The sequence below is a fragment of the Oncorhynchus gorbuscha genome, linkage group LG09 (assembly GCF_021184085.1).
Source record: "Oncorhynchus gorbuscha isolate QuinsamMale2020 ecotype Even-year linkage group LG09, OgorEven_v1.0, whole genome shotgun sequence".
Classification (NCBI taxonomy): domain Eukaryota; kingdom Metazoa; phylum Chordata; class Actinopteri; order Salmoniformes; family Salmonidae; genus Oncorhynchus; species Oncorhynchus gorbuscha.
The window spans coordinates 96,294,573-96,320,627 of record NC_060181.1 but is presented as its reverse complement, the minus strand read 5'-3'; the positions used below and the strand labels follow the sequence as shown (position 1 = coordinate 96,320,627).

General features: G+C 47.4%; 1 protein-coding gene across 1 annotated transcript; it reads right to left on the bottom strand.

The window, feature by feature from the left end:
* Positions 1–5,613: 5,613 nt before the first annotated feature.
* On the bottom strand, positions 5,614–25,685 carry LOC124043035 (indian hedgehog B protein-like). Its single transcript, XM_046361219.1, has 3 exons — positions 24,722–25,685; positions 15,372–15,633; positions 5,614–6,418 (listed from the first exon to the last, which is right to left on the bottom strand). The coding sequence occupies exons 1-3, from the start codon at positions 25,019–25,021 to the stop codon at positions 5,721–5,723; spliced, it is 1,260 nt and encodes a 419-aa protein (XP_046217175.1). The 5' UTR covers positions 25,022–25,685; the 3' UTR covers positions 5,614–5,720.
* Between the last annotated feature and the right edge of the window lie 370 nt (positions 25,686–26,055).

Below are 26,055 nucleotides of genomic sequence, written 5' to 3'. Positions count from 1 at the left end.
ACTAGCTAGGTAAACACCAATGTGTTCTGTACTAGCTAGGTAAACACCAATATGTTCTGTGCTAGCAAGGTAAACACCAATGTGTTCTGTACTAGCTAGGTAAACAACAATATGTACTAGCTAGGTAAACAGCAATATGTTCTGTGCTAGCTAGGTAAACACCAATGTGTTCTGTACTAGCTAGGTAAACACCAATGTGTTCTCTACTAGCTAGGTAAACAACAATATGTACTAGCTAGGTAAACACCAATGTGTTCTGTACTAGCTAGGTAAACAACAATATGTACTAGCTAGGTAAACACCAATGTGTTCTGTGCTAGCTAGGTAAACACCAATGTGTTCTGTACTAGCTAGGTAAACACCAATGTGTTCTCTACTAGCTAGGTAAACAACAATATGTACTAGCTAGGTAAACACCAATGTGTTCTGTACTAGCTAGGTAAACACCAATATGTTCTGTGCTAGCTAGGTAAACACCAATGTGTTCTGTACTAGCTAGGTAAACAACAATATGTACTAGCTAGGTAAACACCAATGTGTTCTGTGCTAGCTAGATAAACACCAATGTGTTCTGTACTAGCTAGGTAAACACCAATATGTTCTGTGCTAGCTAGGTAAACACCAATGTGTTCTGTACTAGCTAGGTAAACACCAATATGTTCTGTGCTAGCTAGGTAAACACCAATGTGTTCTGTGCTAGCTAGGTAAACAACAATATGTACTAGCTAGGTAAACACCAATGTGTTCTGTGATAGCTAAGTAAACAACAATATGTACTAGCTAGGTAAACACCAATGTGTTCTGCACTAGCTAGGTAAACACCAATATGTTCTGTGCTAGCAAGGTAAACACCAATGTGTTCTGTACTAGCTAGGTAAACAACAATATGTACTAGCTAGGTAAACAGCAATATGTTCTGTGCTAGCTAGGTAAACACCAATGTGTTCTGTACTAGCTAGGTAAACACCAATGTGTTCTCTACTAGCTAGGTAAACAACAATATGTACTAGCTAGGTAAACACCAATGTGTTCTGTACTAGCTAGGTAAACAACAATATGTACTAGCTAGGTAAACACCAATGTGTTCTGTGCTAGCTAGGTAAACACCAATGTGTTCTGTACTAGCTAGGTAAACACCAATGTGTTCTCTACTAGCTAGGTAAACAACAATATGTACTAGCTAGGTAAACACCAATGTGTTCTGTACTAGCTAGGTAAACACCAATATGTTCTGTGCTAGCTAGGTAAACACCAATGTGTTCTGTACTAGCTAGGTAAACAACAATATGTACTAGCTAGGTAAACACCAATGTGTTCTGTGCTAGCTAGATAAACACCAATGTGTTCTGTGCCAGGTAAACAATGTGTTCTGTACTAGCTAGGTAAACACCAATGTGTTCTGTAAACACCAATGCTGTAGGTAAACACCAATATGTTCTGTGCTAGCTAGGTAAACACCAATATGTTCTGTGCTAGCTAGGTAAACACCAATATGTTCTGTGCTAGCTAGGTAAACACCAATGTGTTCTGTGATAGCTAGGTAAACAACAATATGTACTAGCTAGGTAAACACCAATGGGTTCTGTGCTAGCTAGGTAAACACCAATGGGTTCTGTGCTAGCTAGGTAAACACCAATGTGTTCTGTACTAGCTAGGTAAACAACAATGTGTTCTGTGATAGCTAGGTAAACAACAATATGTACTAGCTAGGTAAACACCAATGTGTTCTGTGCTAGCTAGGTAAACACCAATGTGTTCGCTACTAGCTAGGTAAACAACAATGTGTACTAGCTAGGTAAACAACAATATGTGCTAGCTAGGTAAACACCAATATGTACTAGCTAGGTAAACACCAATGTGTTCTGTACTAGCTAGGTAAACACCAATATGTTCTGTGCTAGCTAGGTAAACACCAATGTGTTCTGTACTAGCTAGGTAAACACCAATATGTTCTGTGCTAGCTAGGTAAACACCAATGTGTTCTGTGCTAGCTAGGTAAACACCAATGTGTTCTGTGATAGCTAGGTAAACAACAATATGTACTAGCTAGGTAAACACCAATATGTTCTGTGCTAGCTAGGTAAACACCAATGTGTTCTGTGCTAGCTAGGTAAACAACAATATGTACTAGCTAGGTAAACAACAATATGTACTAGCTAGGTAAACACCAATATGTTCTGTGCTAGCTAGGTAAACACCAATGTGTTCTGTGCTAGCTAGGTAAACACCAATATGTACTAGCTAGGTAAACACCAATGTGGTCTGTGCTAGCTAGGTAAACAACAATGTGTTCTGTGCTAGCTAGGTAAACAACAATATGTACTAGCTAGGTAAACAGCAATGTGTTCTGTGCTAGCTAGGTAAACATATCTTTCTCTGAAAATGAATGAATGAATTTGTGATTAGAAAACAGAACTTCTGGAATGCTCCTGAATTCCTTCCCCTCTGTCGCTCCTCCTTCCCTCCGCTCCTCCTTCCCTTCGCTCTGCTTATTTAAACTTTATTTAACGAGGCAAGTCAGTTAAGAACAAATTATTATTTACAATGACGGCCTACCAGGGAACAGTGGGTTAACTGGTCTAGGAACAGTGGGTTAACTGGTCTAGGAACAGTGGGTTAACAGCCTTGTTCAGGGGCAGAACGACTGATTGTTACCTTGTCAGCTCAGGGATTTGATCTTGCAACCTTTCGGTTACTAGTCTAACGCTCTAATCCCTAGGCTAACTGCCCCCCCAGGTGTGTGTAGTGTCTGTATGCAGTGTGTATATGCAGTGTGTATATGTATTGTGTGTATGTAGTGTCTGTATGCAGTGTGTGTATGTAGTGTGTGTATGTAGTGTATGTATGCAGTGTCTGTATGCAGTGTGTGTATGTAGTGTCTGTATGCAGTGTGTGTATGTAGTGTGTGTATGTAGTGTCTATATGTAGTGTGTGTATGTAGTGTGTGTATGCAGTGTCTATATGTAGTGTGTGTATGCAGTGTGTGTATGTAGTGTCTATATGTAGTGTGTGTATGTAGTGTCAATATGTAGTGTGTGTATGTAGTGTCTATATGTAGTGTGTGTATGCAGTGTCTATATGTAGTGTGTGTATGTAGTGTCTGTATGTAGTGTGTGTATGTAGTGTGTGTATGCAGTGTGTGTATGTAGTTTGTGTATGTAGTGTCTGTATGTATTGTCTGTATGCAGTGTGTGTATGTAATGTCTGTATGCAGTGTGTGTATGTAGTGTCTGTATGCAGTGTGTGTATGTAGTGTCTGTATGCAGTGTGTGTATGTAGTGTGTGTATGTGTTCATATATCAGTGTTGTGTGTCTAGCACTAGTGTGTATGTGTTCATATATCAGTGTTGTGTGTCTAGCACTAGTGTGTATGTGTTCATGTATCAGTGTTGTGTGTCTAGCACTAGTGTGTATGTGTTCATGTATCAGTGTTGTGTGTCTAGCACTAGTGTGGTCCTGAGAAAAGGAAGGCATATGGTTGAAAAGGCTTCAATTCAAAAAGGATGATTGGGTTTGAGGTTTCTCCCTGGGCTGTAATGCATAACTCTGTGAAACGTGTCAGGAAGCTGCTACAGGAATCTGTTACAGGCTTCCACAACTTTTATTACACCTTTATATACACATACTTGTATTCACTCTCTGTTCTCTCTGTTCTCTCTGTTCTCTCTGGTCTCTCTGTTCTCTCTGTTCTCTCTGTTCTCTCTGTTCTCTCTGTTCTCTCTGTTCTCTGTTCTCTACCCTGTCTCTCTGTTCTCTCTGTTCTCTACCCTGTCTCTCTGTTCTCTCTGTTCTCTCTGTTCTCTACCCTGTCTCTCTGTTCTCTCTGTTCTCTACCCTGTTCTCTCTGTTCTCTCTGTTCTCTCTGTTCTCTACCCTGTCTCTCTGTTCTCTGTTCTCTCTGTTCCCTCTGTTCTCTCTGTTCTCTACTGTTCTCTGTTCTCCTGTCTCTCTGTTCTCTACTGTCTCTCTCTGTTCTCTCTGTTCTCCACCCTGTCTCTCTGTTCTCTCTGTTCTCTCTGTTCTCTACCCTGTCTCTGTTCTCTCTGTTCTCTCTGTTCTCTACCCTGTCTCTCTGTTCTCTACCCTGTCTCTCTGTTCTCTCTGTTCTCTACCCTGTCTCTCTGTTCTCTCTGTTCTCTACCCTGTCTCTCTGTTCTGTTCTCTACCCTGTCTCTCTGTTCTCTACCCTGTTCTCTCTCTGTTCTCTGTTCTCCACCCTGTCTCTCTGTTCTCTACCCTGTTCTCTCTGTTCTCTGTTCTGTTCTCTACCCTGTCTCTCTGTTCTCTCCCTATTCTGTTCTCTACCCTGTCTCTCTGTTCTCTACCCTGTTCTCTGTTCTCTCTGTTCCTGTTCTCTCTGTTCTCTCTGTTCTCTACCCTGTCTCTCTGTTCTCTCTGTGCTCTACCCTGTTCTCTGTTCTCTCTGTTCTCCACCATGTTCTCTCTGTTCTCTACCCTGTCTCTCTGTTCTGTTCTCTCTGTTCTCTCTGTTCTCTAACCCTGTCTCTCTCTCTGTTCTCTACCCTGTTCTCTGTTCTCCTGTTCTCTCTGTTCTCTACCCTGTCTCTCTCTGTTCTCTACCCTGTCTCTCTGTTCTCTACCCTATTCTCTCTGTTCACTCTGTTCTCTACCCTGTCTCTCTGTTCTCTACCCTGTTCTCTCTGTTCTCTACCCTGTCTCTCTGTTCTCTCTGTTCTCTACCCTGTTCTCTCTGTTCTCTACTCCTGTTCTCTCTGTTCTCTGTTCTCTCTGTTCTCTACCCTGTTCTCTGTTCTGTTCTCTCTGTTCTCTACTCTCTGTCTCTCTGTTCTCTCTGTTCTCTACCCTGTCTCTCTGTTCTCTCTGTGTCTCTCTACTCCTGTCTCTCTGTTCTCTCTGTTCTCTCTGGTTCTCTACCCTGTCTCTGTTCTCTCTGGTCTCTACCCTGTCTCTCTGTTCTCTCTGTTCTCTACCCTGTCTCTCTGTTCTCTACTCTGTTCTCTCTGTTCTCTACCCTGTCTCTCTGTTCTCTCCCCTATCTCTCTGTTCTCTACCCTGTCTCTCTGTTCTCTACCCTGTCTCTCTGTTCTCTCTGTTCTCTCTGGTCTCTACCCTGTCTCTCTGTTCTCTCTGTTCTCTACCCTGTCTCTCTGTTCTCTACCCTGTCTCTCTGTTCTCTCTGTTCTCTACCCTGTCTCTCTGTTCTCTCCCTGTCTCTCTGTTCTCTACCCTGTCTCTGTTCTCTCCCCCTATCTCTCTGTTCTCTACCCTGTTCTCTCTGTTCTCTCTGGTCTCTACCCTGTCTCTCTGGTCTCTACCCTGTCTCTCTGTTCTCTCTGTTCTCTACCCTGTCTCTCTGTTCTCTACTCTGTTCTCTCTGTTCTCTACCCTGTCTCTCTGTTCTCTACCCTGTCTCTCTGTTCTCTCTGTTCTCTACCCTGTCTCTCTGTTCTCTCCCCTATCTCTCTGTTCTCTACCCTGTCTCTCTGTTCTCTACCCTGTCTCTGTTCTGTTCTCTACCCTGTCTCTCTGTTCTCTCTGTTCTCTGTTCTCTCTGTTCTCTACCCTGTCTCTCTGTTCTCTGTTCTCTCTGTTCTCTACCCTGTCTCTCTGTTCTCTACCCTGTCTCTCTGTTCTCTACCCTGTCTCTCTGTTCTCTCTGTTCTCCACCCTGTCTCTCTGTTCTCTACCCTGTCTCTCTGTTCTCTCTGTTCTCCTCCCTGTCTCTCTGTTCTCACTCTCTATCTCTCCACATCATTCGTGACCACCCCCCAGGGGTGGAAGTGTCCAGGGTCCAGTAGGAAGGTTCCTATCCAATACAGGACCCGTGAGTACCAGTGTAGTCCGTCCCCTTGTATAGTCCCTAGGCCAGTCCAGCTGTACAGCAGGCGGAGGGGACCAAATGCCCAGTGCGCCATGTGGTGCTGGTCCATAGCAGCGTAGCACGAGGCTAAAACGCCGTCCACCACCAGTGAGCCGTGGCGTGTCAGGGGGGCGAAGGCCCCGATGTCCACCTGGATGTGGATCCAGGCGACTGGGGAGAGGTGGGCTTGTAGTCCCTTGTCTCCACCTGCGGTCAGCACACACTGCCCTGGCCGTACGTCGCTGGCGTACATAGTCCGTGTGACAACCCCATTGGACGATTCGCCGACTGAACAGTTACCCTCGGTCACGAACACAAGATGAGCCGCGGTGAGGGTCAGGTTCGCTCCCGTCTCTGTTCCCAACACGTAGAACTGTTTCCTGGCTGCAGGCTCGTGGTCCAGGAAGGTCAGGAACTCACTGTAGACAAGCTCTCCTCCGCTCCCATCAACCCCCGAGGAGGACAGGACACGGTCACCCGGCTGGAGGTCCTGAACCGCCCTGCTGCTCCCGTCTTCCAGCGTCACCAGGGAACGACCTGGGAAACAACCTCCGGTCTTAGCTGCTACTGAGTGCTCTGAGAGAGAGAGAGAGAGAGAGAGAGAGAGAGAGAGAGAGAGAGAGAGAGAGAGAGAGAGAGAGAGAGAGAGAGAGAGAGAGAGAGAGAGAGAGAGAGAGAGAGAGAGAGAGAGAGAGAGACAGAGAGAGAGAGACAGAGAGAGAGACAGAGAGAGAGACAGAGAGAGAGACAGAGAGGGAGACAGACAGAGAGAGAGACAGAGAGAGAGACCGAGAGAGAGACAGAGAGAGAGAGAGAGAGAGAGAGAGAGAGAGAGAGAGAGAGAGACACAGACACAGACAGACAGAGACACAGACAGAGACACAGACAGACAGACAGACAGACAGACAGACAGACAGACAGACAGACAGACAGACAGACAGACAGACAGACAGACAGACAGACAGACAGACAGACAGACAGACAGACAGACAGACAGACAGACAGACAGACAGACAGACAGACATATTGAGGACTGACAGACAGACAGACAGACAGACAGACAGACAGACAGACAGACAGACAGACATATTGAGGACTGTTAAGAAGTGTAGACTTTGACACAAGACCTGAAGGTAAACTGACATAAAGAGGTTCCATCAATAGGCCAGTGGGTTGATACCTTAGTCAACACGTACATCCAGTGTCTATGATACCTTAGTCAACACGTACATCCAGTGTCTATGATACCTTAGTCAACACGTACATCCAGTGTCTATGATACCTTAGTCAACACGTACATCCAGTGTCTATGATACCTTAGTCAACACGTACATCCAGTGTCTATGATACCTTAGTCAACACGTACATCCAGTGTCTATGATACCTTAGTCAACACGTACATCCAGTGTCTATGATACCTTAGTCAACACGTACATCCAGTGTCTATGATACCTTAGTCAACACGTACATCCAGTGTCTATGATACCTTAGTCAACACGTACATCCAGTGTCTATGATACCTTAGTCAACACGTACATCCAGTGTCTATGATACCTTAGTCAACACGTACATCCAGTGTCTATGATACCTTAGTCAACACGTACATCCAGTGTCTATGATACCTTAGTCAACACGTACATCCAGTGTCTATGATACCTTAGTCAACACGTTCCAGTGTCTATGATACAGTCAACACCAGTACATCCAGTGTCTATGATACCTTAGTCAACACGTGTCTATGATACATCCAGTGTCTATGATACCTTAGTCAACACGTACATCCAGTGTCTATGATACCTTAGTCAACACGTACATCCAGTGTCTATGATACCTTAGTCCACACGTACATCCAGTGTCTATGATACCTTAGTCAACACGTACATCCAGTGTCTATGATACCAGTGTCTATGATACCTTAGTCAACACGTACATCCAGTGTCTATGATACCTTAGTCAACACGTACATCCAGTGTCTATGATACCTTAGTCAACACGTACATCCAGTGTCTATGATACCTTAGTCAACACGTACATCCAGTGTCTATGATACCTTAGTCAACACGTACATCCAGTGTCTATGATACCTTAGTCAACACGTACATCCAGTGTCTATGATACCTTAGTCAACACGTACATCCAGTGTCTATGATACCTTAGTCAACACGTACATCCAGTGTCTATGATACCTTAGTCAACACGTACATCCAGTGTCTATGATACCTTAGTCAACACGTACATCCAGTGTCTATGATACCTTAGTCAACACCTTAGTCAACATCCAGTGTCTATGATACCTTAGTCAACACGTACATCCAGTGTCTATGATACCTTAGTCAACACGTACATCCATCCAGTGTCTATGATACCTTAGTCAACACGTACATCCAGTGTCTATGATACCTTAGTCAACACGTGTCTATGATACATCCAGTGTCTATGATACCTTAGTCAACACGTACATCCAGTGTCTATGATACCTTAGTCAACACGTACATCCAGTGTCTATGATACCTTAGTCAACACGTACATCCAGTGTCTATGATACCTTAGTCAACACGTACATCCAGTGTCTATGATACCTTAGTCAACACGTACATCCAGTGTCTATGATACCTTAGTCAACACGTACATCCAGTGTCTATGATACCTTAGTCAACACGTACATCCAGTGTCTATGATACCTTAGTCAACACGTACATCCAGTGTCTATGATACCTTAGTCAACACGTACATCCAGTGTCTATGATACCTTAGTCAACACGTACATCCAGTGTCTATGATACCTTAGTCAACACGTACATCCAGTGTCTATGATACCTTAGTCAACACGTATGATACCTTAGTCAACACGTACATCCAGTGTCTATGATACCTTAGTCAACACGTACATCCAGTGTCTATGATACCTTAGTCAACACGTACATCCAGTGTCTATGATACCTTAGTCAACACGTACATCCAGTGTCTATGATACAGTGTCTTAGTCAACACGTGTCTACATCCAGTGTCTATGATACCTTAGTCAACACGTACATCCAGTGTCTATGATACCTTAGTCAACACGTACATCCAGTGTCTATGATACCTTAGTCAACACGTACATCCAGTGTCTATGATACCTTAGTCAACACGTACATCCAGTGTCTATGATACCTTAGTCAACACGTACATCCAGTGTCTATGATACCTTAGTCAACACGTACATCCAGTGTCTATGATACCTTAGTCAACACGTACATCCAGTGTCTATGATACCTTAGTCAACACGTACATCCAGTGTCTATGATACCTTAGTCAACACGTACATCCAGTGTCTATGATACCTTAGTCAACACGTACATCCAGTGTCTATGATACCTTAGTCAACACGTACATCCAGTGTCTATGATACCTTAGTCAACACGTACATCCAGTGTCTATGATACCTTAGTCAACACGTACATCCAGTGTCTATGATACCTTAGTCAACACGTGTCTATCCAGTGTCTATGATACCTTAGTCAACACGTACATCCAGTGTCTATGATACCTTAGTCAACACGTACATCCAGTGTCTATGATACCTTAGTCAACACGTACATCCAGTGTCTATGATACCTTAGTCAACACGTACATCCAGTGTCTATGATACATCCAGTGTCTATGATACCTTAGTCAACACGTACATCCAGTGTCTATGATACCTTAGTCAACACGTACATCCAGTGTCTATGATACCTTAGTCAACACGTACATCCAGTGTCTATGATACCTTAGTCAACACGTACATCCAGTGTCTATGATACCTTAGTCAACACGTACATCCAGTGTCTATGATACCTTAGTCAACACGTATATCCAGTGTCTATGATACCTTAGTCAACACGTACATCCAGTGTCTATGATACCTTAGTCAACACGTACATCCAGTGTCTATGATACCTTAGTCAACACGTACATCCTGTGTCTATGATACCTTAGTCAACACGTACATCCAGTGTCTATGATACCTTAGTCCACACGTACATCCAGTGTCTATGATACCTTAGTCAACACGCATATCCAGTGTCTATGATACCTTCAGTCAACACGTACATCCAGTGTCTATGATACCTTAGTCAACACGTACATCCAGTGTCTATGATACCTTAGTCAACACGTACATCCAGTGTCTATGATACCTTAGTCAACACGCACATCCAGTGTCTATGATACCTTAGTCAACACGTACATCCTGTGTCTATGATACCTTAGTCAACACGTACATCCAGTGTCTATGATACCTTAGTCCACACGTACATCCAGTGTCTATGATACCTTAGTCAACACGTACATCCAGTGTCTATGATACCTTAGTCAACACGTACATCCAGTGTCTATGATACCTTAGTCAACACGTACATCCAGTGTCTATGATACCTTAGTCAACACGTACATCCAGTGTCTATGATACCTTAGTCAACACGTACATCCAGTGTCTATGATACCTTAGTCAACACGTACATCCAGTGTCTATGATACCTTAGTCAACACGTACATCCCATGATTGTTTCATGTTTAACATTTAGGGAAACACCAAGACCTTTTCGATTGAGGTCAACATTATAGCTTTTGGAGACTTGAAGGGGTCTCTGTCAATACACACCCACGTAGGCAGTTATGTTGCACACAAGCATGTGTAAGCACACACACACACACACACACACACACACACACGTACGCACGCACGCACGCACGCACGCACGCACGCACGCACGCACGCACGCACACACACACACACACACACACGCACATACACACACACACACACACACACACACACACACACACACGTACGTACGCACGCACGCACGCACGCACGCACGCACGCACGCACGCACGCACGCACGCACACACACACACACACACACACACACACACACACACACACACACACACACACACACACACACACACACACACACACACACACACACACTCTTCATTTAAACACATACTCCTTGAAAAAAAACCTTCCACTGAAACATTGACAACATATCTCTCCTTTTCAACTTTAACTTTTGCTCAAAAATTCGGGGCAAATGCATTACCAGCTTAATGAGTAACCCAATGATTACATCTCAACTTCCACTGAAATGAGTCAGAAAGTCTCTCTGTTCTCTAGTCACAGAACAGGTAAAGGCGGTATTCCAAGTGGTACCCTATTCCCTACACGGATCAGGGACAAAAAATAGTGCACTCTGTAGGGAATACCATTTGGCACGCAACCTAAGACACTCGAATGGCAGTCTCAAGTCTTCACTGGGTCAAAACACTAATATTTGGGAACGGTTAAGTACCAAGGCCAAGTGATAAGACTTGATTAGATTAGATATTTGAGAAAGGTGAGCAAGGAGACCAGGGAGATCACGGAGGACTGAGGGAAAACACGACAAAGGGAGCGGGGGGGGGGACAAACAGAGAAAGTTAATCAGTTAACTGTCACCGGCTCTTAGAGTGGGGCCTCTCCCTCCACTAACCTCTCTGACCTACTGTAAACTGCTTCAGACAACTACTCCGGGTTTCAAACTTAAGAGGATTGTGAAAACAAGACAATCAATCCACACAGAAAAACAAAATATTCAGAGAGTATCATCACAATTATCATCTCAGAGAAAATCCTGATTTGCGTGTATCTTCTGGGATCCTCAACAGATCACAGATCCTCTACCTGACAAGATAACCCCATCCCTCCCCCTTATTTGGGCAACTTTTGAGCATTTGTATGTGATCTGAGTTTAATATCTCGAAAATAAGTTTTAAGATGAGACTTTGTCCTGTAAAGATGAGACGTTGCCATCCAGGACCTCTACACCAAGGAACTACAGAGGGTACATAGTACGGCCCAGTACCACACCGGGCCAAGCTTCCTGCCATCCAGGACCTCTACACCAAGGAACTACAGAGGGTATGTAGTACGGCCCAGTACCACACCGGGCCAAGCTTCCTGCCATCTAGGACCTCTACACCAAGGAACTACAGAGGGTAATGTAGTACGGCCCAGTACCACACCGGGCCAAGCTTCCTGCCATCCAGGACCTCTACACCAAGGAACTACAGAGGGTAATGCATGCGGCCAGTACATCACCGGGCCAAGCTTCCTGCCATCCAGGACCTCTACACCAAGGAACTACAGAGGGTAATGCATGCGGCCCAGTACATCACTGGGCCAAGCTTCCTGCCATCCAGGACCTCTACACCAAGGAACTACAGAGGGTAATGTAGTACGGCCCAGTACATCACTGGGCCAAGCTTCCTGCCTTCCAGGACCTCTACACCAAGGAACTACAGAGGGTATGTAGTATGGCCCAGTACCACACCGGGCCAAGCTTCCTGCCTTCCAGGACCTCTACACCAAGGAACTACAGAGGGTACATAGTACGGCCCAGTACCACACCGGGCCAAGCTTCCTGCCATCCAGGACCTCTACACCAAGGAACTACAGAGGGTACATAGTACGGCCCAGTACCACACCGGGCCAAGCTTCCTGCCATCCAGGACCTCTACACCAAGGAACTACAGAGGGTAATGCACGCGGCCCAGTACATCACAGGGGCATCCAGGACGTCTATACCAGGACCTCGTACCAAAACACTCGTGAGACAAAATGTGCTCTTCACATTTCCATTTCTTAAATTTGATTTTACCCCCTTTTCACCCCAATTTCACTGTATCCAATTATTAGTAGTTACTATCTTGTCTCATCGCTACAACTCCCGTACAGGCTCGGGAGAGATGAAGATCGGCCCTAGAAATTGTCAAAGACCCCAGCCACCGTAGTCATAGACTGTTCTCTCTGCTGAATTGTTGGTTAAGGGCTTGTAAAAGTAAACATTTCACCTGTTGCATTCGGCGCATGTGACAAATACAAATTGTATTGGTCTGATTTGTCCTGAACAGAATGATCGCTATTTGATCCACAGTTAGAAGGATGACACGCGTCATACTCTGGGTCGGGTTAAACATTGGATTAATTAACTAAAAAAAAAATGTAAGACGTGTCTTCATTGTAATTATTGTGCCGCTCTGCACACACAAGCTTGTTAACTCTGGTCCTATGTTAAGAAGTTGTAACTCTGGTCCTACAGTTAAGAAGTTGTATCTCTGGTCCTACAGTTAAGAAGTTGTTATCTCTGGTCCTATGTTAAGAAGTTGTAACTCTGGTCCTATGTTAAGAAGTTGTAACTCTGGTCCTATGTTAAGTAGTTGTAACTCTGGTCCTATGTTAAGTAGTTGTAACTCTGGTCCTACAGTTAAGAAGTTGTTATCTCTGGTCCTATGTTAAGAAGTTGTAACTCTGGTCCTACAGTTAAGAAGTTGTAACTCTGGTCCTATGTTAAGTAGTTGTAACTCTGGTCCTATGTTAAGTAGTTGTAACTCTGGTCCTACAGTTAAGAAGTTGTAACTCTGGTCCTACAGTTAAGAAGTTGTAACTCTGGTCCTATGTTAAGTAGTTGTAACTCTGGTCCTATGTTAAGAAGTTGTTATCTCTGGTCCTACAGTTAAGTAGTTGTAACTCTGGTCCTATGTTAAGTAGTTGTAACTCTGGTCCTATGTTAAGTAGTTGTAACTCTGGTCCTATGTTAAGTAGTTGTAACTCTGGTCCTACAGTTAAGAAGTTGTTATCTCTGGTCCTATGTTAAGAAGTTGTAACTCTGGTCCTACAGTTAAGAAGTTGTAACTCTGGTCCTATGTTAAGTAGTTGTAACTCTGGTCCTATGTTAAGTAGTTGTAACTCTGGTCCTACAGTTAAGAAGTTGTAACTCTGGTCCTACAGTTAAGAAGTTGTAACTCTGGTCCTACAGTTAAGAAGTTGTAACTCTGGTCCTATGTTAAGTAGTTGTAACTCTGGTCCTATGTTAAGTAGTTGTAACTCTGGTCCTACAGTTAAGAAGTTGTAACTCTGGTCCTACAGTTAAGAAGTTGTAACTTTGGTCCTACAGTTAAGAAGTTGTAACTCTGGTCCTATGTTAAGTAGTTGTAACTCTGGTCCTATGTTAAGTAGTTGTAACTCTGGTCCTATGTTAAGTAGTTGTAACTCTGGTCCTACAGTTAAGTAGTTGTAACTCTGGTCCTATGTTAAGTAGTTGTAACTCTGGTCCTATGTTAAGAAGTTGTAACTCTGGTCCTATGTTAAGTAGTTGTAACTCTGGTCCTATGTTAAGAAGTTGTAACTCTGGTCCTATGTTAAGAAGTTGTAACTCTGGTCCTACAGTTAAGAAGTTGTAACTCTGGTCCAACTCAATAAAGGTCAAAGATATTCAACGTTCCATCATAAAAGGCGCTCCTCTGTCGGCATACAGGGCTTTCAGAAAGTATTCACACCCCTTGTATCTACAGGGCTTTCAGAAAGTATTCACACCCCTTGTAGCTACAGGGCTTTCAGAAAGTATTCATACCCCTTGTAGCTACAGGGCTTTCAGAAAGTATTCATACCCCTCGTAGCTACAGGGCTTTGAGAAAGTATTCATACCCCTTGTAGCTACAGGGCTTTCAGAAAGTATTCATAACCCTTGTAGCTACAGGGCTTTCAGAAAGTATTCAAACCCCTTGTAGCTACCGGGCTTTCAGAAAGTAGGTGGCAAACAAACGTCTATCTATTGTCGCAGTGACATTATATTGAAATAGATACTTGCATAATGGAGTCTTTTGTCAAGACATGTAGCTAGCTAATCGATGAACCATAATCCCAACTCATGATGTTACTACCCTGCATAAATCTGCAGGCACTGTAGCTAACCAACATCTGAAAATATTACTAGCTAGACTATCTTCTCTGTATGCCACGGTTGCCCTTTAGTTTGAAGATGTAATCCGGAGAAAGGTGTTTTCTCTATATCATACTCGAATTCAACTCATTTCAAAACTCAGTCCTCCAGAAAGTGGAGAGCAACACGTATGCAGTTTTACTACGTGATACTTTAGACAGGATAACATACACATACGGACCAGCTCAAATAGCTCAAACTCCTGCTATACGGCAGACCAATCCAAACTCATCTCTCGGCATGTCCAGCCCACTCATTATCTCAGCCAATCATGGCTAGAGGAAAGGTTGTTAACTTTGTCTGTGGCTAAACCAACTAGTCTCTTAATTTAACTATTTTATTCGTATTTACAAATGACATACAAGTTTGTTATTCAGGCACATGAAAGTTCACATGTTCAAGAAGGCATTTCTGCCCCCAAAAAACACATTTTCATTAATAAATGAATAAATAGAAGTTCACACCGCTGTCCTCCCCTGTCCTCCCCTGACACTGAAGGGCTATAACGGTGGTAGTGGGCTCTACAACCTCTCAACCACGGTCACCCAATCAACAAAAAGGTTATAACATCACCACTACATTTAGCCTGCCGAATTCTAGTCTCTCACCAACAGACAGAAACCATCTCTGAACGAGCCAGAGCGGTCTGAGACTTCAATCACATGTACTGCATGTTGCCACACAAGGTGGATCACTTATATGATACAGGACTGCGTTCTGTGTGTGTCATCCCATCACCCTACCTGATTTGACACTGCAGTGCACGTGGGCCTTGGACTCGTAATAGACCCAGTCGAAGCCAGCCTCCACAGCCAGGCGAGCCAGCATGGCGTACTTGTTCCTGTCCCGGTCAGACGTGGTGATGTCCACCGCTCTTCCCTCATAATGGAGGGAGTCCTCTGAGTGGTGCCCGTCCTCGTCCCATCCTTCTGTCACTCTCAGCGTCACCCCAGGCCACATGTTCATCACAGAGATGGCCAAGGAGTTCAGCTTGTCTTTACAACGCTGGGGGAGAGAGAGGAGAGAGAGGGATGACTAACAACGCTGGGGGAGAGAGAGGAGAGAGAGGAGAGAGAGGGATGACTAACAATGCTGGGGGAGAGAGAGGAGAGAGAGGGATGACTAACAACACTGGGGGAGAGAGAGGAGAGAGAGGAGAGAGAGGGATTACTAACAACGCTGGGGGAGAGAGAGGAGAGAGAGGAGAGAGAGGGATTACTAACAACGCTGGGGGAGAGAGAGGAGAGAGAGGAGAGAGAGGAGAGAGAGGAGAGAGAGGGATTACTAACAACGCTGGGGGAGAGAGAGGAGAGAGAGGGATTACTAACAACGCTGGGGGAGAGAGAGGAGAGAGAGGGATGACTAACAACGCTGGGGGAGAGAGAGGAGAGAGAGGTGAGAGAGGGATTACTAACAACGCTGGGGGAGAGAGAGGAGAGAGAGGGATGACTAACAACGCTGGGGGAGAGAGAGGAGAGAGAGGGATGACTAACAACGCTGGGGGAGAGAGAGGAGAGAGAGGGATGACTAACAACGCTGGGGGAGAGAGAGGAGAGAGAGGGATGACTAACAACGCTGGGGGAGAGAGAGGAGAGAGAGGGATGACTAACAACGCTGGGGGAGAGAGAGGAGAGAGAGGAGAGAGATGGATGACTAACAACGCTGGGGAAGAGAGAGGAGAGAGAGGAGAGAGGGATGACTAACAACGCTGGGGGAGAGAGAGGAGAGAGAGGGATGACTAACAATGCTGGGGGAGAGAGAGGAGAGAGAGGAGAGAGATGGATGACTAACAACGCTGGGGGAGAGAGAGGAGAGAGGGATGACTAACAACGCTGGGGGAGAGAGAAGAGAGAGAGGAGAGAGAGGGATGACTAACAACGCTGGGGGAGAGAGAGGAGAGAGGGATGACTAACAACGCTGGGGGAGAGAGAGGAGAGAGAGGAGAGAGAGGGATGACTAACAACGCTGGGGGAGAGAGAGGAGAGAGAGGAGAGAGAGGGATGACTAACAACGCTGGGGGAGAGAGAGGAGAGAGAGGAGAGAGAGGGATGACTAACAACGCTGGGGGAGAGAGAGGAGAGAGAGGATGACTAACAACGCTGGGGGAGAGAGAGGAGAGAGAGGATGACTAACAACGCTGGGGGAGAGAGAGGAGAGAGGGATGACTAACAACGCTGGGGGAGAGAGGAGAGAGAGGGATGACTAACAACGCTGGGGGAGAGAGAGGAGAGAGAGGAGAGAGAGGGATGACTAACAACGCTGGGGAGAGAGAGGAGAGAGAGGAGAGAGAGGGATGACTAACAACGCTGGGGGAGAGAGAGGAGAGAGGGATGACTAACAACGCTGGGGGAGAGAGAGGAGAGAGAGGGATGACTAACAACGCTGGGGGAGAGAGAGGAGAGAGAGGAGAGAGATGGATGACTAACAACGCTGGGGGAGAGAGAGGAGAGAGGGATGACTAACAACGCTGGGGAAGAGAGAGGAGAGAGAGGAGAGAGAGGGATGACTAACAACGCTGGGGGAGAGAGAGGAGAGAGGGATGACTAACAACGCTGGGGAAGAGAGAGGAGAGAGAGGCGAGAGAGAGTAGAGTGAGGGATGACTAACAACGCTGGGGGAGAGAGAGGAGAGAGAGGGATGACTAACAACGCTGGGGGAGAGCGAGAAGAGAGAGGAGAGAGAGGGATGACTAACAACGCTGGGGAAGAGAGAGGAGAGAGAGGAGAGAGAGGGATGACTAACAACGCTGGGGGAGAGAGAGGAGAGAAAGGGATGACTAACAGCGCTGGGGAAGAGAGAGGAGAGAGAGGGATGACTAACAACGCTGGGGAGAGAGAGGAGAGAGAAGGATGACTAACAACGCTGGGGAGAGAGAGGAGAGAAAGGGATGACTAACAGCGCTGGAGAAGAGAGAGGAGAGAGAGGAGAGAGAGTAGAGAGAGGGATGACTAACAATGCTGGGGGAGAGAGAGGAGAGAGAGGGATGACTAACAATGCTGGGGGAGAGAGAGGAGAGAGAGGGATGACTAACAACGCTGGGGGAGAGAGAGGAGAGGGATGACTAACAATGCTGGGGGAGAGAGAGGAGAGAGAGGAGAGAGAGGGATGACTAACAACGCTGGGGGAGAGAGAGGAGAGGGATGACTAACAACGCTGGGGGAGAGAGAGGAGAGAGAGGAGAGAGAGGGATGACTAACCACGCTGGGGAAGAGAGAGGAGAGAGGGATGACTAACAACGCTGGAGGAGAGAGAGAAGAGAGAGGAGAGAGAGAGTAGAGAGAGGGATGACTAACAACGCTGGGGAAGAGAGAGGAGAGAGAGGAGAGAGAGGGATGACTAACAACGCTGGGGAAGAGAGAGAAGAGAGAGGAGAGAGAGGGATGACTAACCACGCTGGGGGAGAGAGAGGAGAGAGAGGAGAGAGAGGGATGACTAACAACGCTGGGGGAGAGAGAGGAGAGAGAGGAGAGAGAGGGATGACTAACAACGCTGGGGGAGAGAGAGGAGAGAGAGGAGAGAGAGGGATGACTAACAACGCTGGGGGAGAGAGAGGAGAGAGAGGAGAGAGAGGGATGACTAACAACGCTGGGGGAGAGAGGAGAGAGAGGAGAGAGAGGAGGGATGACTAACCACGCTGAGGAAGAGAGAGGAGAGAGGGATGACTAACAACGCTGGAGGAGAGAGAGAAGAGAGAGTAGAGAGAGGGATGACTAACAACGCTGGGGAAGAGAGAGGAGAGAGAGGAGAGAGAGGGATGACTAACAATGCTGGGGGAGAGAGAGGAGAGAGAGGGATGACTAACAACGCTGGGGGAGAGAGAGGAGAGAGAGGGATGACTAACAACGCTGGGGGAGAGAGAGAAGAGAGAGGACAGAGAGGGATGACTAACAACGCTGGGGAAGAGAGAGGAGAGAGAGGCGAGAGAGAGTAGAGAGAGGGATGACTAACAACGCTGGGGGAGAGAGAGGAGAGAGAGGGATGACTAACAACGCTGGGGGAGAGCGAGAAGAGAGAGGAGAGAGAGGGATGACTAACAACGCTGGGGAAGAGAGAGGAGAGAGAGGAGAGAGAGGGATGACTAACAACGCTGGGGGAGAGAGAGGAGAGAAAGGGATGACTACCAGCGCTGGGGAAGAGAGAGGAGAGAGAGGGATGACTAACAACGCTGGGGAGAGAGAGGAGAGAGAAGGATGACTAACAACGCTGGGGAGAGAGAGGAGAGAAAGGGATGACTAACAGCGCTGGAGAAGAGAGAGGAGAGAGAGGAGAGAGAGTAGAGAGAGGGATGACTAACAATGCTGGGGGAGAGAGGAGAGAGAGGGATGACTAACAACGCTGGGGGAGAGAGAGGAGAGGGATGACTAACAACGCTGGGGGAGAGAGAGGAGAGAGAGGAGAGAGGGGATGACTAACAACGCTGGGGGAGAGAGAGGAGAGGGATGACTAACAACGCTGGGGGAGAGAGAGGAGAGAGAGGAGAGAGAGGGATGACTAACCACGCTGGGGAAGAGAGAGGACAGAGGGATGACTAACAACGCTGGAGGAGAGAGAGAAGAGAGAGGAGAGAGAGTAGAGAGAGGGATGACTAACAACGCTGGGGAAGAGAGAGGAGAGAGAGGAGAGAGAGGGATGACTAACAACGCTGGGGGAGAGAGAGGAGAGAGAGGAGAGAGAGGGATTACTAACAACGCTGGGGGAGAGAGAGGAGAGAGAGGGATGACTAACAACGCTGGGGGAGAGAGAGGAGAGAGAGGAGAGAGAGGGATGACTAACAACGCTGGGGGAGAGAGAGGAGAGAGAGGAGAGAGAGGGATGACTAACCACGCTGGGGGAGAGAGAGGAGAGAGAGGAGAGAGAGGGATGACTAACAACGCTGGGGAAGAGAGAGCAGAGAGAGAGGGATGACTATCAACGCTGGGGGAGAGAGAGGAGAGAATGGGATGACTAACAGCGCTGGAGAAGAGAGAGGAGAGAGAGGAGAGAGAGTAGAGAGAGGGATGACTAACAATGCTGGGGGAGAGAGAGGAGAGAGAGGGATGACTAACAATGCTGGGGGAGAGAGAGGAGAGAGAGGGATGACTAACAACGCTGGGGGAGAGAGAGGAGAGGGATGACTAACAATGCTGGGGGAGAGAGAGAGAGAGAGGAGAGAGAGGGATGACTAACAACGCTGGGGGAGAGAGAGGAGAGGGATGACTAACAACGCTGGGGGAGAGAGAGGAGAGAGAGGAGAGAGAGGGATGACTAACCACGCTGGGGAAGAGAGAGGAGAGAGGGATGACTAACAACGCTGGAGGAGAGAGAGAAGAGAGAGGAGAGAGAGAGTAGAGAGAGGGATGACTAATAACGCTGGGGAAGAGAGAGGAGAGAGAGGAGAGAGAGGGATGACTAACAACGCTGGGGAAGAGAGAGAAGAGAGAGGAGAGAGAGGGATGACTAACCACGCTGGGGGAGAGAGAGGAGAGAGAGGAGAGAGAGGGATGACTAACAACGCTGGGGGAGAGAGAGGAGAGAGAGGAGAGAGAGGGATGACTAACAACGCTGGGGGAGAGAGAGGAGAGAGAGGAGAGAGAGGGATGACTAACAACGCTGGGGAGAGAGAGGAGAGAGAGGAGAGAGAAGGATGACTAACAACGCTGGGGGAGAGAGAGGAGAGAGAGGAGAGAGAGGGATGACTAACCACGCTGAGGAAGAGAGAGGAGAGAGGGATGACTAACAACGCTGGAGGAGAGAGAGAAGAGAGAGTAGAGAGAGGGATGACTAACAACGCTGGGGAAGAGAGAGGAGAGAGAGGAGAGAGAGGGATGACTAACAATGCTGGGGGAGAGAGAGGAGAGAGAGGGATGACTAACAACGCTGGGGGAGAGAGAGGAGAGAGAGGGATGACTAACAACGCTGGGGGAGAGAGAGAAGAGAGAGGACAGAGAGGGATGACTAACAACGCTGGGGAAGAGAGAGGAGAGAGAGGCGAGAGAGAGTAGAGAGAGGGATGACTAACAACGCTGGGGGAGAGAGAGAGAGAGGGATGACTAACAACGCTGGGGAGAGCGAGAAGAGAGAGAGAGAGAGGGATGACTAACAACGCTGGGGAAGAGAGAGGAGAGAGAGGAGAGAGAGGGGATGACTAACAACGCTGGGGAGAGAGAGGAGAGAAAGGGATGACTACCAGCGCTGGGGAAGAGAGAGGAGAGAGAGGGATGACTAACAACGCTGGGGAGAGAGAGGAGAGGGATGACTAACAATGCTGGGGGAGAGAGAGAGAGAGAGAGAGAGAGGGATGACTAACAACGCTGGGGGAGAGAGAGGAGAGGGATGACTAACAACGCTGGGGAGAGAGAGGAGAGAGAGGAGAGAGAGGGATGACTAACCACGCTGGGGAAGAGAGAGGAGAGAGGGATGACTAACAACGCTGGAGGAGAGAGAGAGAGAGGAGAGAGAGAGAGTAGAGAGAGGGATGACTAACAACGCTGGGGAAGAGAGAGGAGAGAGAGGAGAGAGAGGGATGACTAACAACGCTGGGGAAGAGAGAGAAGAGAGAGGAGAGAGAGGGATGACTAACCACGCTGGGGGAGAGAGAGGAGAGAGAGGAGAGAGAGGGATGACTAACAACGCTGGGGGAGAGAGAGGAGAGAGAGGAGAGAGGGATGACTAACAACGCTGGGGGAGAGAGAGGAGAGAGAGGAGAGAGAGGATGACTAACAACGCTGGGGGAGAGAGAGGAGAGAGAGGAGAGAGAGGGATGACTAACAACGCTGGGGGAGAGAGAGGAGAGAGAGGAGAGAGAGGGATGACTAACCACGCTGAGGAAGAGAGAGGAGAGAGGGATGACTAACAACGCTGGAGGAGAGAGAGAAGAGAGAGTAGAGAGAGGGATGACTAACAACGCTGGGGAAGAGAGAGGAGAGAGAGGAGAGAGAGGGATGACTAACAATGCTGGGGGAGAGAGAGGAGAGAGAGGGATGACTAACAACGCTGGGGGAGAGAGAGGAGAGAGGGATGACTAACAACGCTGGGGGAGAGAGAGAAGAGAGAGGACAGAGAGGGATGACTAACAACGCTGGGGAAGAGAGAGGAGAGAGAGGCGAGAGAGAGTAGAGAGAGGGATGACTAACAACGCTGGGGGAGAGAGAGGGAGAGAGGGATGACTAACAACGCTGGGGGAGAGCGAGAAGAGAGAGGAGAGAGAGGGATGACTAACAACGCTGGGGAAGAGAGAGGAGAGAGAGGAGAGAGGGATGACTAACAACGCTGGGGGAGAGAGAGGAGAGAAAGGGATGACTACCAGCGCTGGGGAAGAGAGAGAGAGAGAGAGGATGACTAACAACGCTGGGGAGAGAGAGGAGAGAGAAGGATGACTAACAACGCTGGGGAGAGAGAGGAGAGAAAGGGATGACTAACAGCGCTGGAGAAGAGAGAGAGAGAGAGGAGAGAGAGTAGAGAGAGGGATGACTAACAATGCTGGGGGAGAGAGGAGAGAGAGGGATGACTAACAACGCTGGGGGAGAGAGAGGAGAGGGATGACTAACAACGCTGGGGGAGAGAGAGAGAGAGAGGAGAGAGAGGGATGACTAACAACGCTGGGGGAGAGAGAGGAGAGGGATGACTAACAACGCTGGGGGAGAGAGAGAGAGAGAGAGAGAGAGAGAGGGATGACTAACCACGCTGGGGAAGAGAGAGGAGAGAGGGATGACTAACAACGCTGGAGGAGAGAGAGAAGAGAGAGAGAGAGAGAGAGAGGGATGACTAACAACGCTGGGGAAGAGAGAGGAGAGAGAGGAGAGAGAGGGATGACTAACAACGCTGGGGGAGAGAGAGGAGAGAGAGGAGAGAGAGGGATTACTAACAACGCTGGGGGAGAGAGAGGAGAGAGAGGGATGACTAACAACGCTGGGGGAGAGAGAGGAGAGAGAGGACAGAGAGGGATGACTAACAACGCTGGGGGAGAGAGAGGAGAGAGAGGAGAGAGAGGATGACTAACCACGCTGGGGGAGAGAGAGGAGAGAGAGGAGAGAGAGGGATGACTAACAACGCTGGGGAAGAGAGAGCAGAGAGAGAGGGATGACTATCAACGCTGGGGGAGAGAGAGGAGAGAATGGGATGACTAACAGCGCTGGGGAAGAGAGAGAGAGAGGAGAGAAAGGGATGACTAACAACGCTGGGGAAGAGAGAGAGAGAGGAGAGAAAGGGATGACTAACAGCGCTGGGGAAGAGAGAGAGAGAGGAGAGAAAGGGATGACTAACAGCGCTGGGGAAGAGAGAGAGAGAGGAGAGAAAGGGATGACTAACAACGCTGGGGAAGAGAGAGAGAGAGGAGAGAAAGGGATGACTAACAACGCTGGGGAAGAGAGAGATAGAGGAGAGAAAGGGATGACTAACAGCGCTGGGGGAGAGAGAGGAGAGAGAGGGATGACTAACAATGCTGGAGGAGAGAGGGATGACTAACAACGCTGGGGAAGAGAGAGAGAGGGGAGAGAGAGTAGAGAGAGGGATGACTAACAATGCTGGAGGAGAGAGGGATGACTAACAACGCTGGGGAAGAGAGAGAGAGGGGAGAGAGAGTAGAGAGAGGGATGACTAACAATGCTGGGGGAGAGAGGGATGACTAACAACGCTGGGGAAGAGAGAGAGAGGGGAGAGAGAGGGATGACTAACAACGCTGGGGGAGAGAGAGGAGAGAGGGATGACTAACAACGCTGGGGGAGAGAGAGGAGAGAGAGGAGAGAGAAGAGAGAGGGATGACTAACAACGCTGGAGGAGAGAGAAGAGAGAGGAGAGAGAGAAGAGAGAGGAGAGAGAGAAGAGAGAGGAGAGAGAGGAATGACTAACAACGCTGGGGAAGAGAGAGTAGCGAGAGGGATGACTAACAATGCTGGGGGAGAGAGAAGGATGACTAACAATGATGGGGAAGAGAGAGAGAGAGAAGAGAGGAGAGAGAGAGAGGAATGACTAACATAATGGGATATTAGAGTAAGAGTCAATGGTTGTCATGGAACCACAGAAGAACCAGATGATAACAAACAGTCCTGTAAGCATTGGTAGGACTAAGCATGTAGGCATAAATATGAGCTAATTACAACATAAAAGACTTGAGAAAACATAGTGGAGGAAGAACAAATGAAATGATATAAATTAAAACGTAATCATGTATAATGAAATATATACATTACATGTAATACAACGATGAATGAAAATCTCTGAGGGAAACAACTAAATACAAAGACTATATATCCTAAACACATAAAGGCTATTGAGTTTTTCGCTACACCCGCAATAACATCTGCTAAATATGTGTACGTGACAAGTACAATTTGATTTGATCGGCGATGTTGTCACAAGTGGTCAAAGTGCCGTAGACATGTAGGCTATAAACATGTTTTCGCTTTGCACCCGATGTGCTATGCTACTGTATGTTTGCCTCCCAATAAAAATACAGATAACTATTGCCATGATATGTCTTGTGTTTCTTCGTGGTCTTGTTTTTTAGAAGAGATCAGTGGTTTCGCTGAACAAGTCTGCAAATAAACCCGCGAGCTATTCAAACATAATCCATGCGTAATGGTAGGTGCGTAATTTCACTCTCCGTTCAAAATGTGTAACAAGAGCATTTGAAGGGTTAATTAAATAGATGTGAACATGTCATAATCAATAAAAAATTAAACCGGTTATCAATTCATATAAATTCGCGCCATTTGTATTTTGCTGATGTCCACTTGCATGTGTAGTCTAATTTAGCTCCCAAAACAGGAGACAAGTTAGTCTAAAATAAGGTTAGTTACAGTGTTGCAATATAACCTACATTTAGAGGAGGTAGACTAGTTATAGCCTAGCCTATTATTGCATAATTGACGTGTAGGCTAGTCTAATTTTGAACGGTCAACAGAAATCAATTGAACCAAAACATAGATGAAAGTGCTGGGGGGGAAAAAAAATAAAGTTTGAAGTAAAAGTTTTTAAACATTTAACAAAGTACAAACCAGATGTAAAAACGAACTATCAACAGCGTGTCTAATGTGACTATCGGGTCACCTTGCTACCGCTGTCAAACTGGGATAAAAACACACATCGTTTTAAAAACCCCATTCCTGCTTCTCACCTGGGTCATAAGTCGATCGGCAGCCGTATTCTCCTCGTCTTTAAATATGATATCAGGGTTATAGTTGGGAGTGAGCTCTTTGAATCGTTCTGAATTTCTCGTTATTTTGCCTTCATGTCTGCCACTGGCGCCCAGTGTTTTCTCGGCAACGTTTGGGCTGAACTGCTTATAAGAGAGGGGTGTGAGCTTCTTCGGCGGACGTCTCTTGCCATATCCCCTCCCCGGCCCACAGCCCTCCGTTACAGGTGCGAGCAGCAGGGTGCACCCCATGAAGAGGCCCACAAGCACGGAGCGACGCATCCCACCCAGACCGGCCGGGCCGGGCACTGGCACTCCGACGCGGAGTGGTAAGGTGGCACAGGTCGCCGTGGTGTCTCAAGCTACCCTCTCCCTCTGGATACGTCTTGTTTCCCCCACAGGGTAAGGGATGGGGGGGGGGTAGAGGACCGAATCTTTAATATTGTATCGGTCTAATCCACGACATCATACTTGCGCACAGCAACTGTCCATAAAAGCCCCCAAAAAATACAACAATTTTAACCGAATGCGTTTTATGGTACCAGCAGCGGGGTAAAAGTTCGATGTCTCTGTCGTCCGCGTATGGTGTTGTCCAAACGCTGCGGCGTAACTGTAACGTCTTTCTTCCAGTCGGGACCCAATAGATATGGGCATGGAGTTGTAAAGTATGGTTATTTAAATAAACAGGTTCAAAGTCGATCTTCTGTTGTGACCTGTGGTCGCAGATTGTCTTCTTGGTGCTGTGGTTTTGCCACTGAAGAACTGTCAATGTCAAACGAGGAGGACCACTACGGGTTCTGGCATTTGTCCTTCTTGTCCGTTTGTCCCGGACTCCAAAAGGTTCCTTCTCAGTGGCTTCTCACTTCCGCTTTGCTTTTCCAATTGAAATGGGGAATTTGAGCGAACCAAGCGATCAGTTGCCACTCGAGACCGCACCCTGCCAGTCCTGCCCTTCTATCCTGCTCTGCCACTCCGCCCATCGGGTCACTGTAGTGTGGTTGCCAGTGCCACTGCCCCGTCCCCTACACCCGCGGCACCACCACAGGTTCTGCCCCTTATCCTGTCACCTCAGTATGCCCGTCAGGCGCTAACGTGCATCACTCCGAGACTGGAAAGAGGACAATTCATTGTGTGGAGGAGTTAGCAGTTTCAGCGAATGGATACTTACAGTCTCTCCCCCAAATAGCACCCTATTGCCTACGTAGTGCACTACTTTAGACCAGGACCCTATGGCACCCTATTGCCTACGTAGTGCACTACTTTAGACCAGGACCCTATGGCACCCTATTGCCTACGTAGTGCACTACTTTAGACCA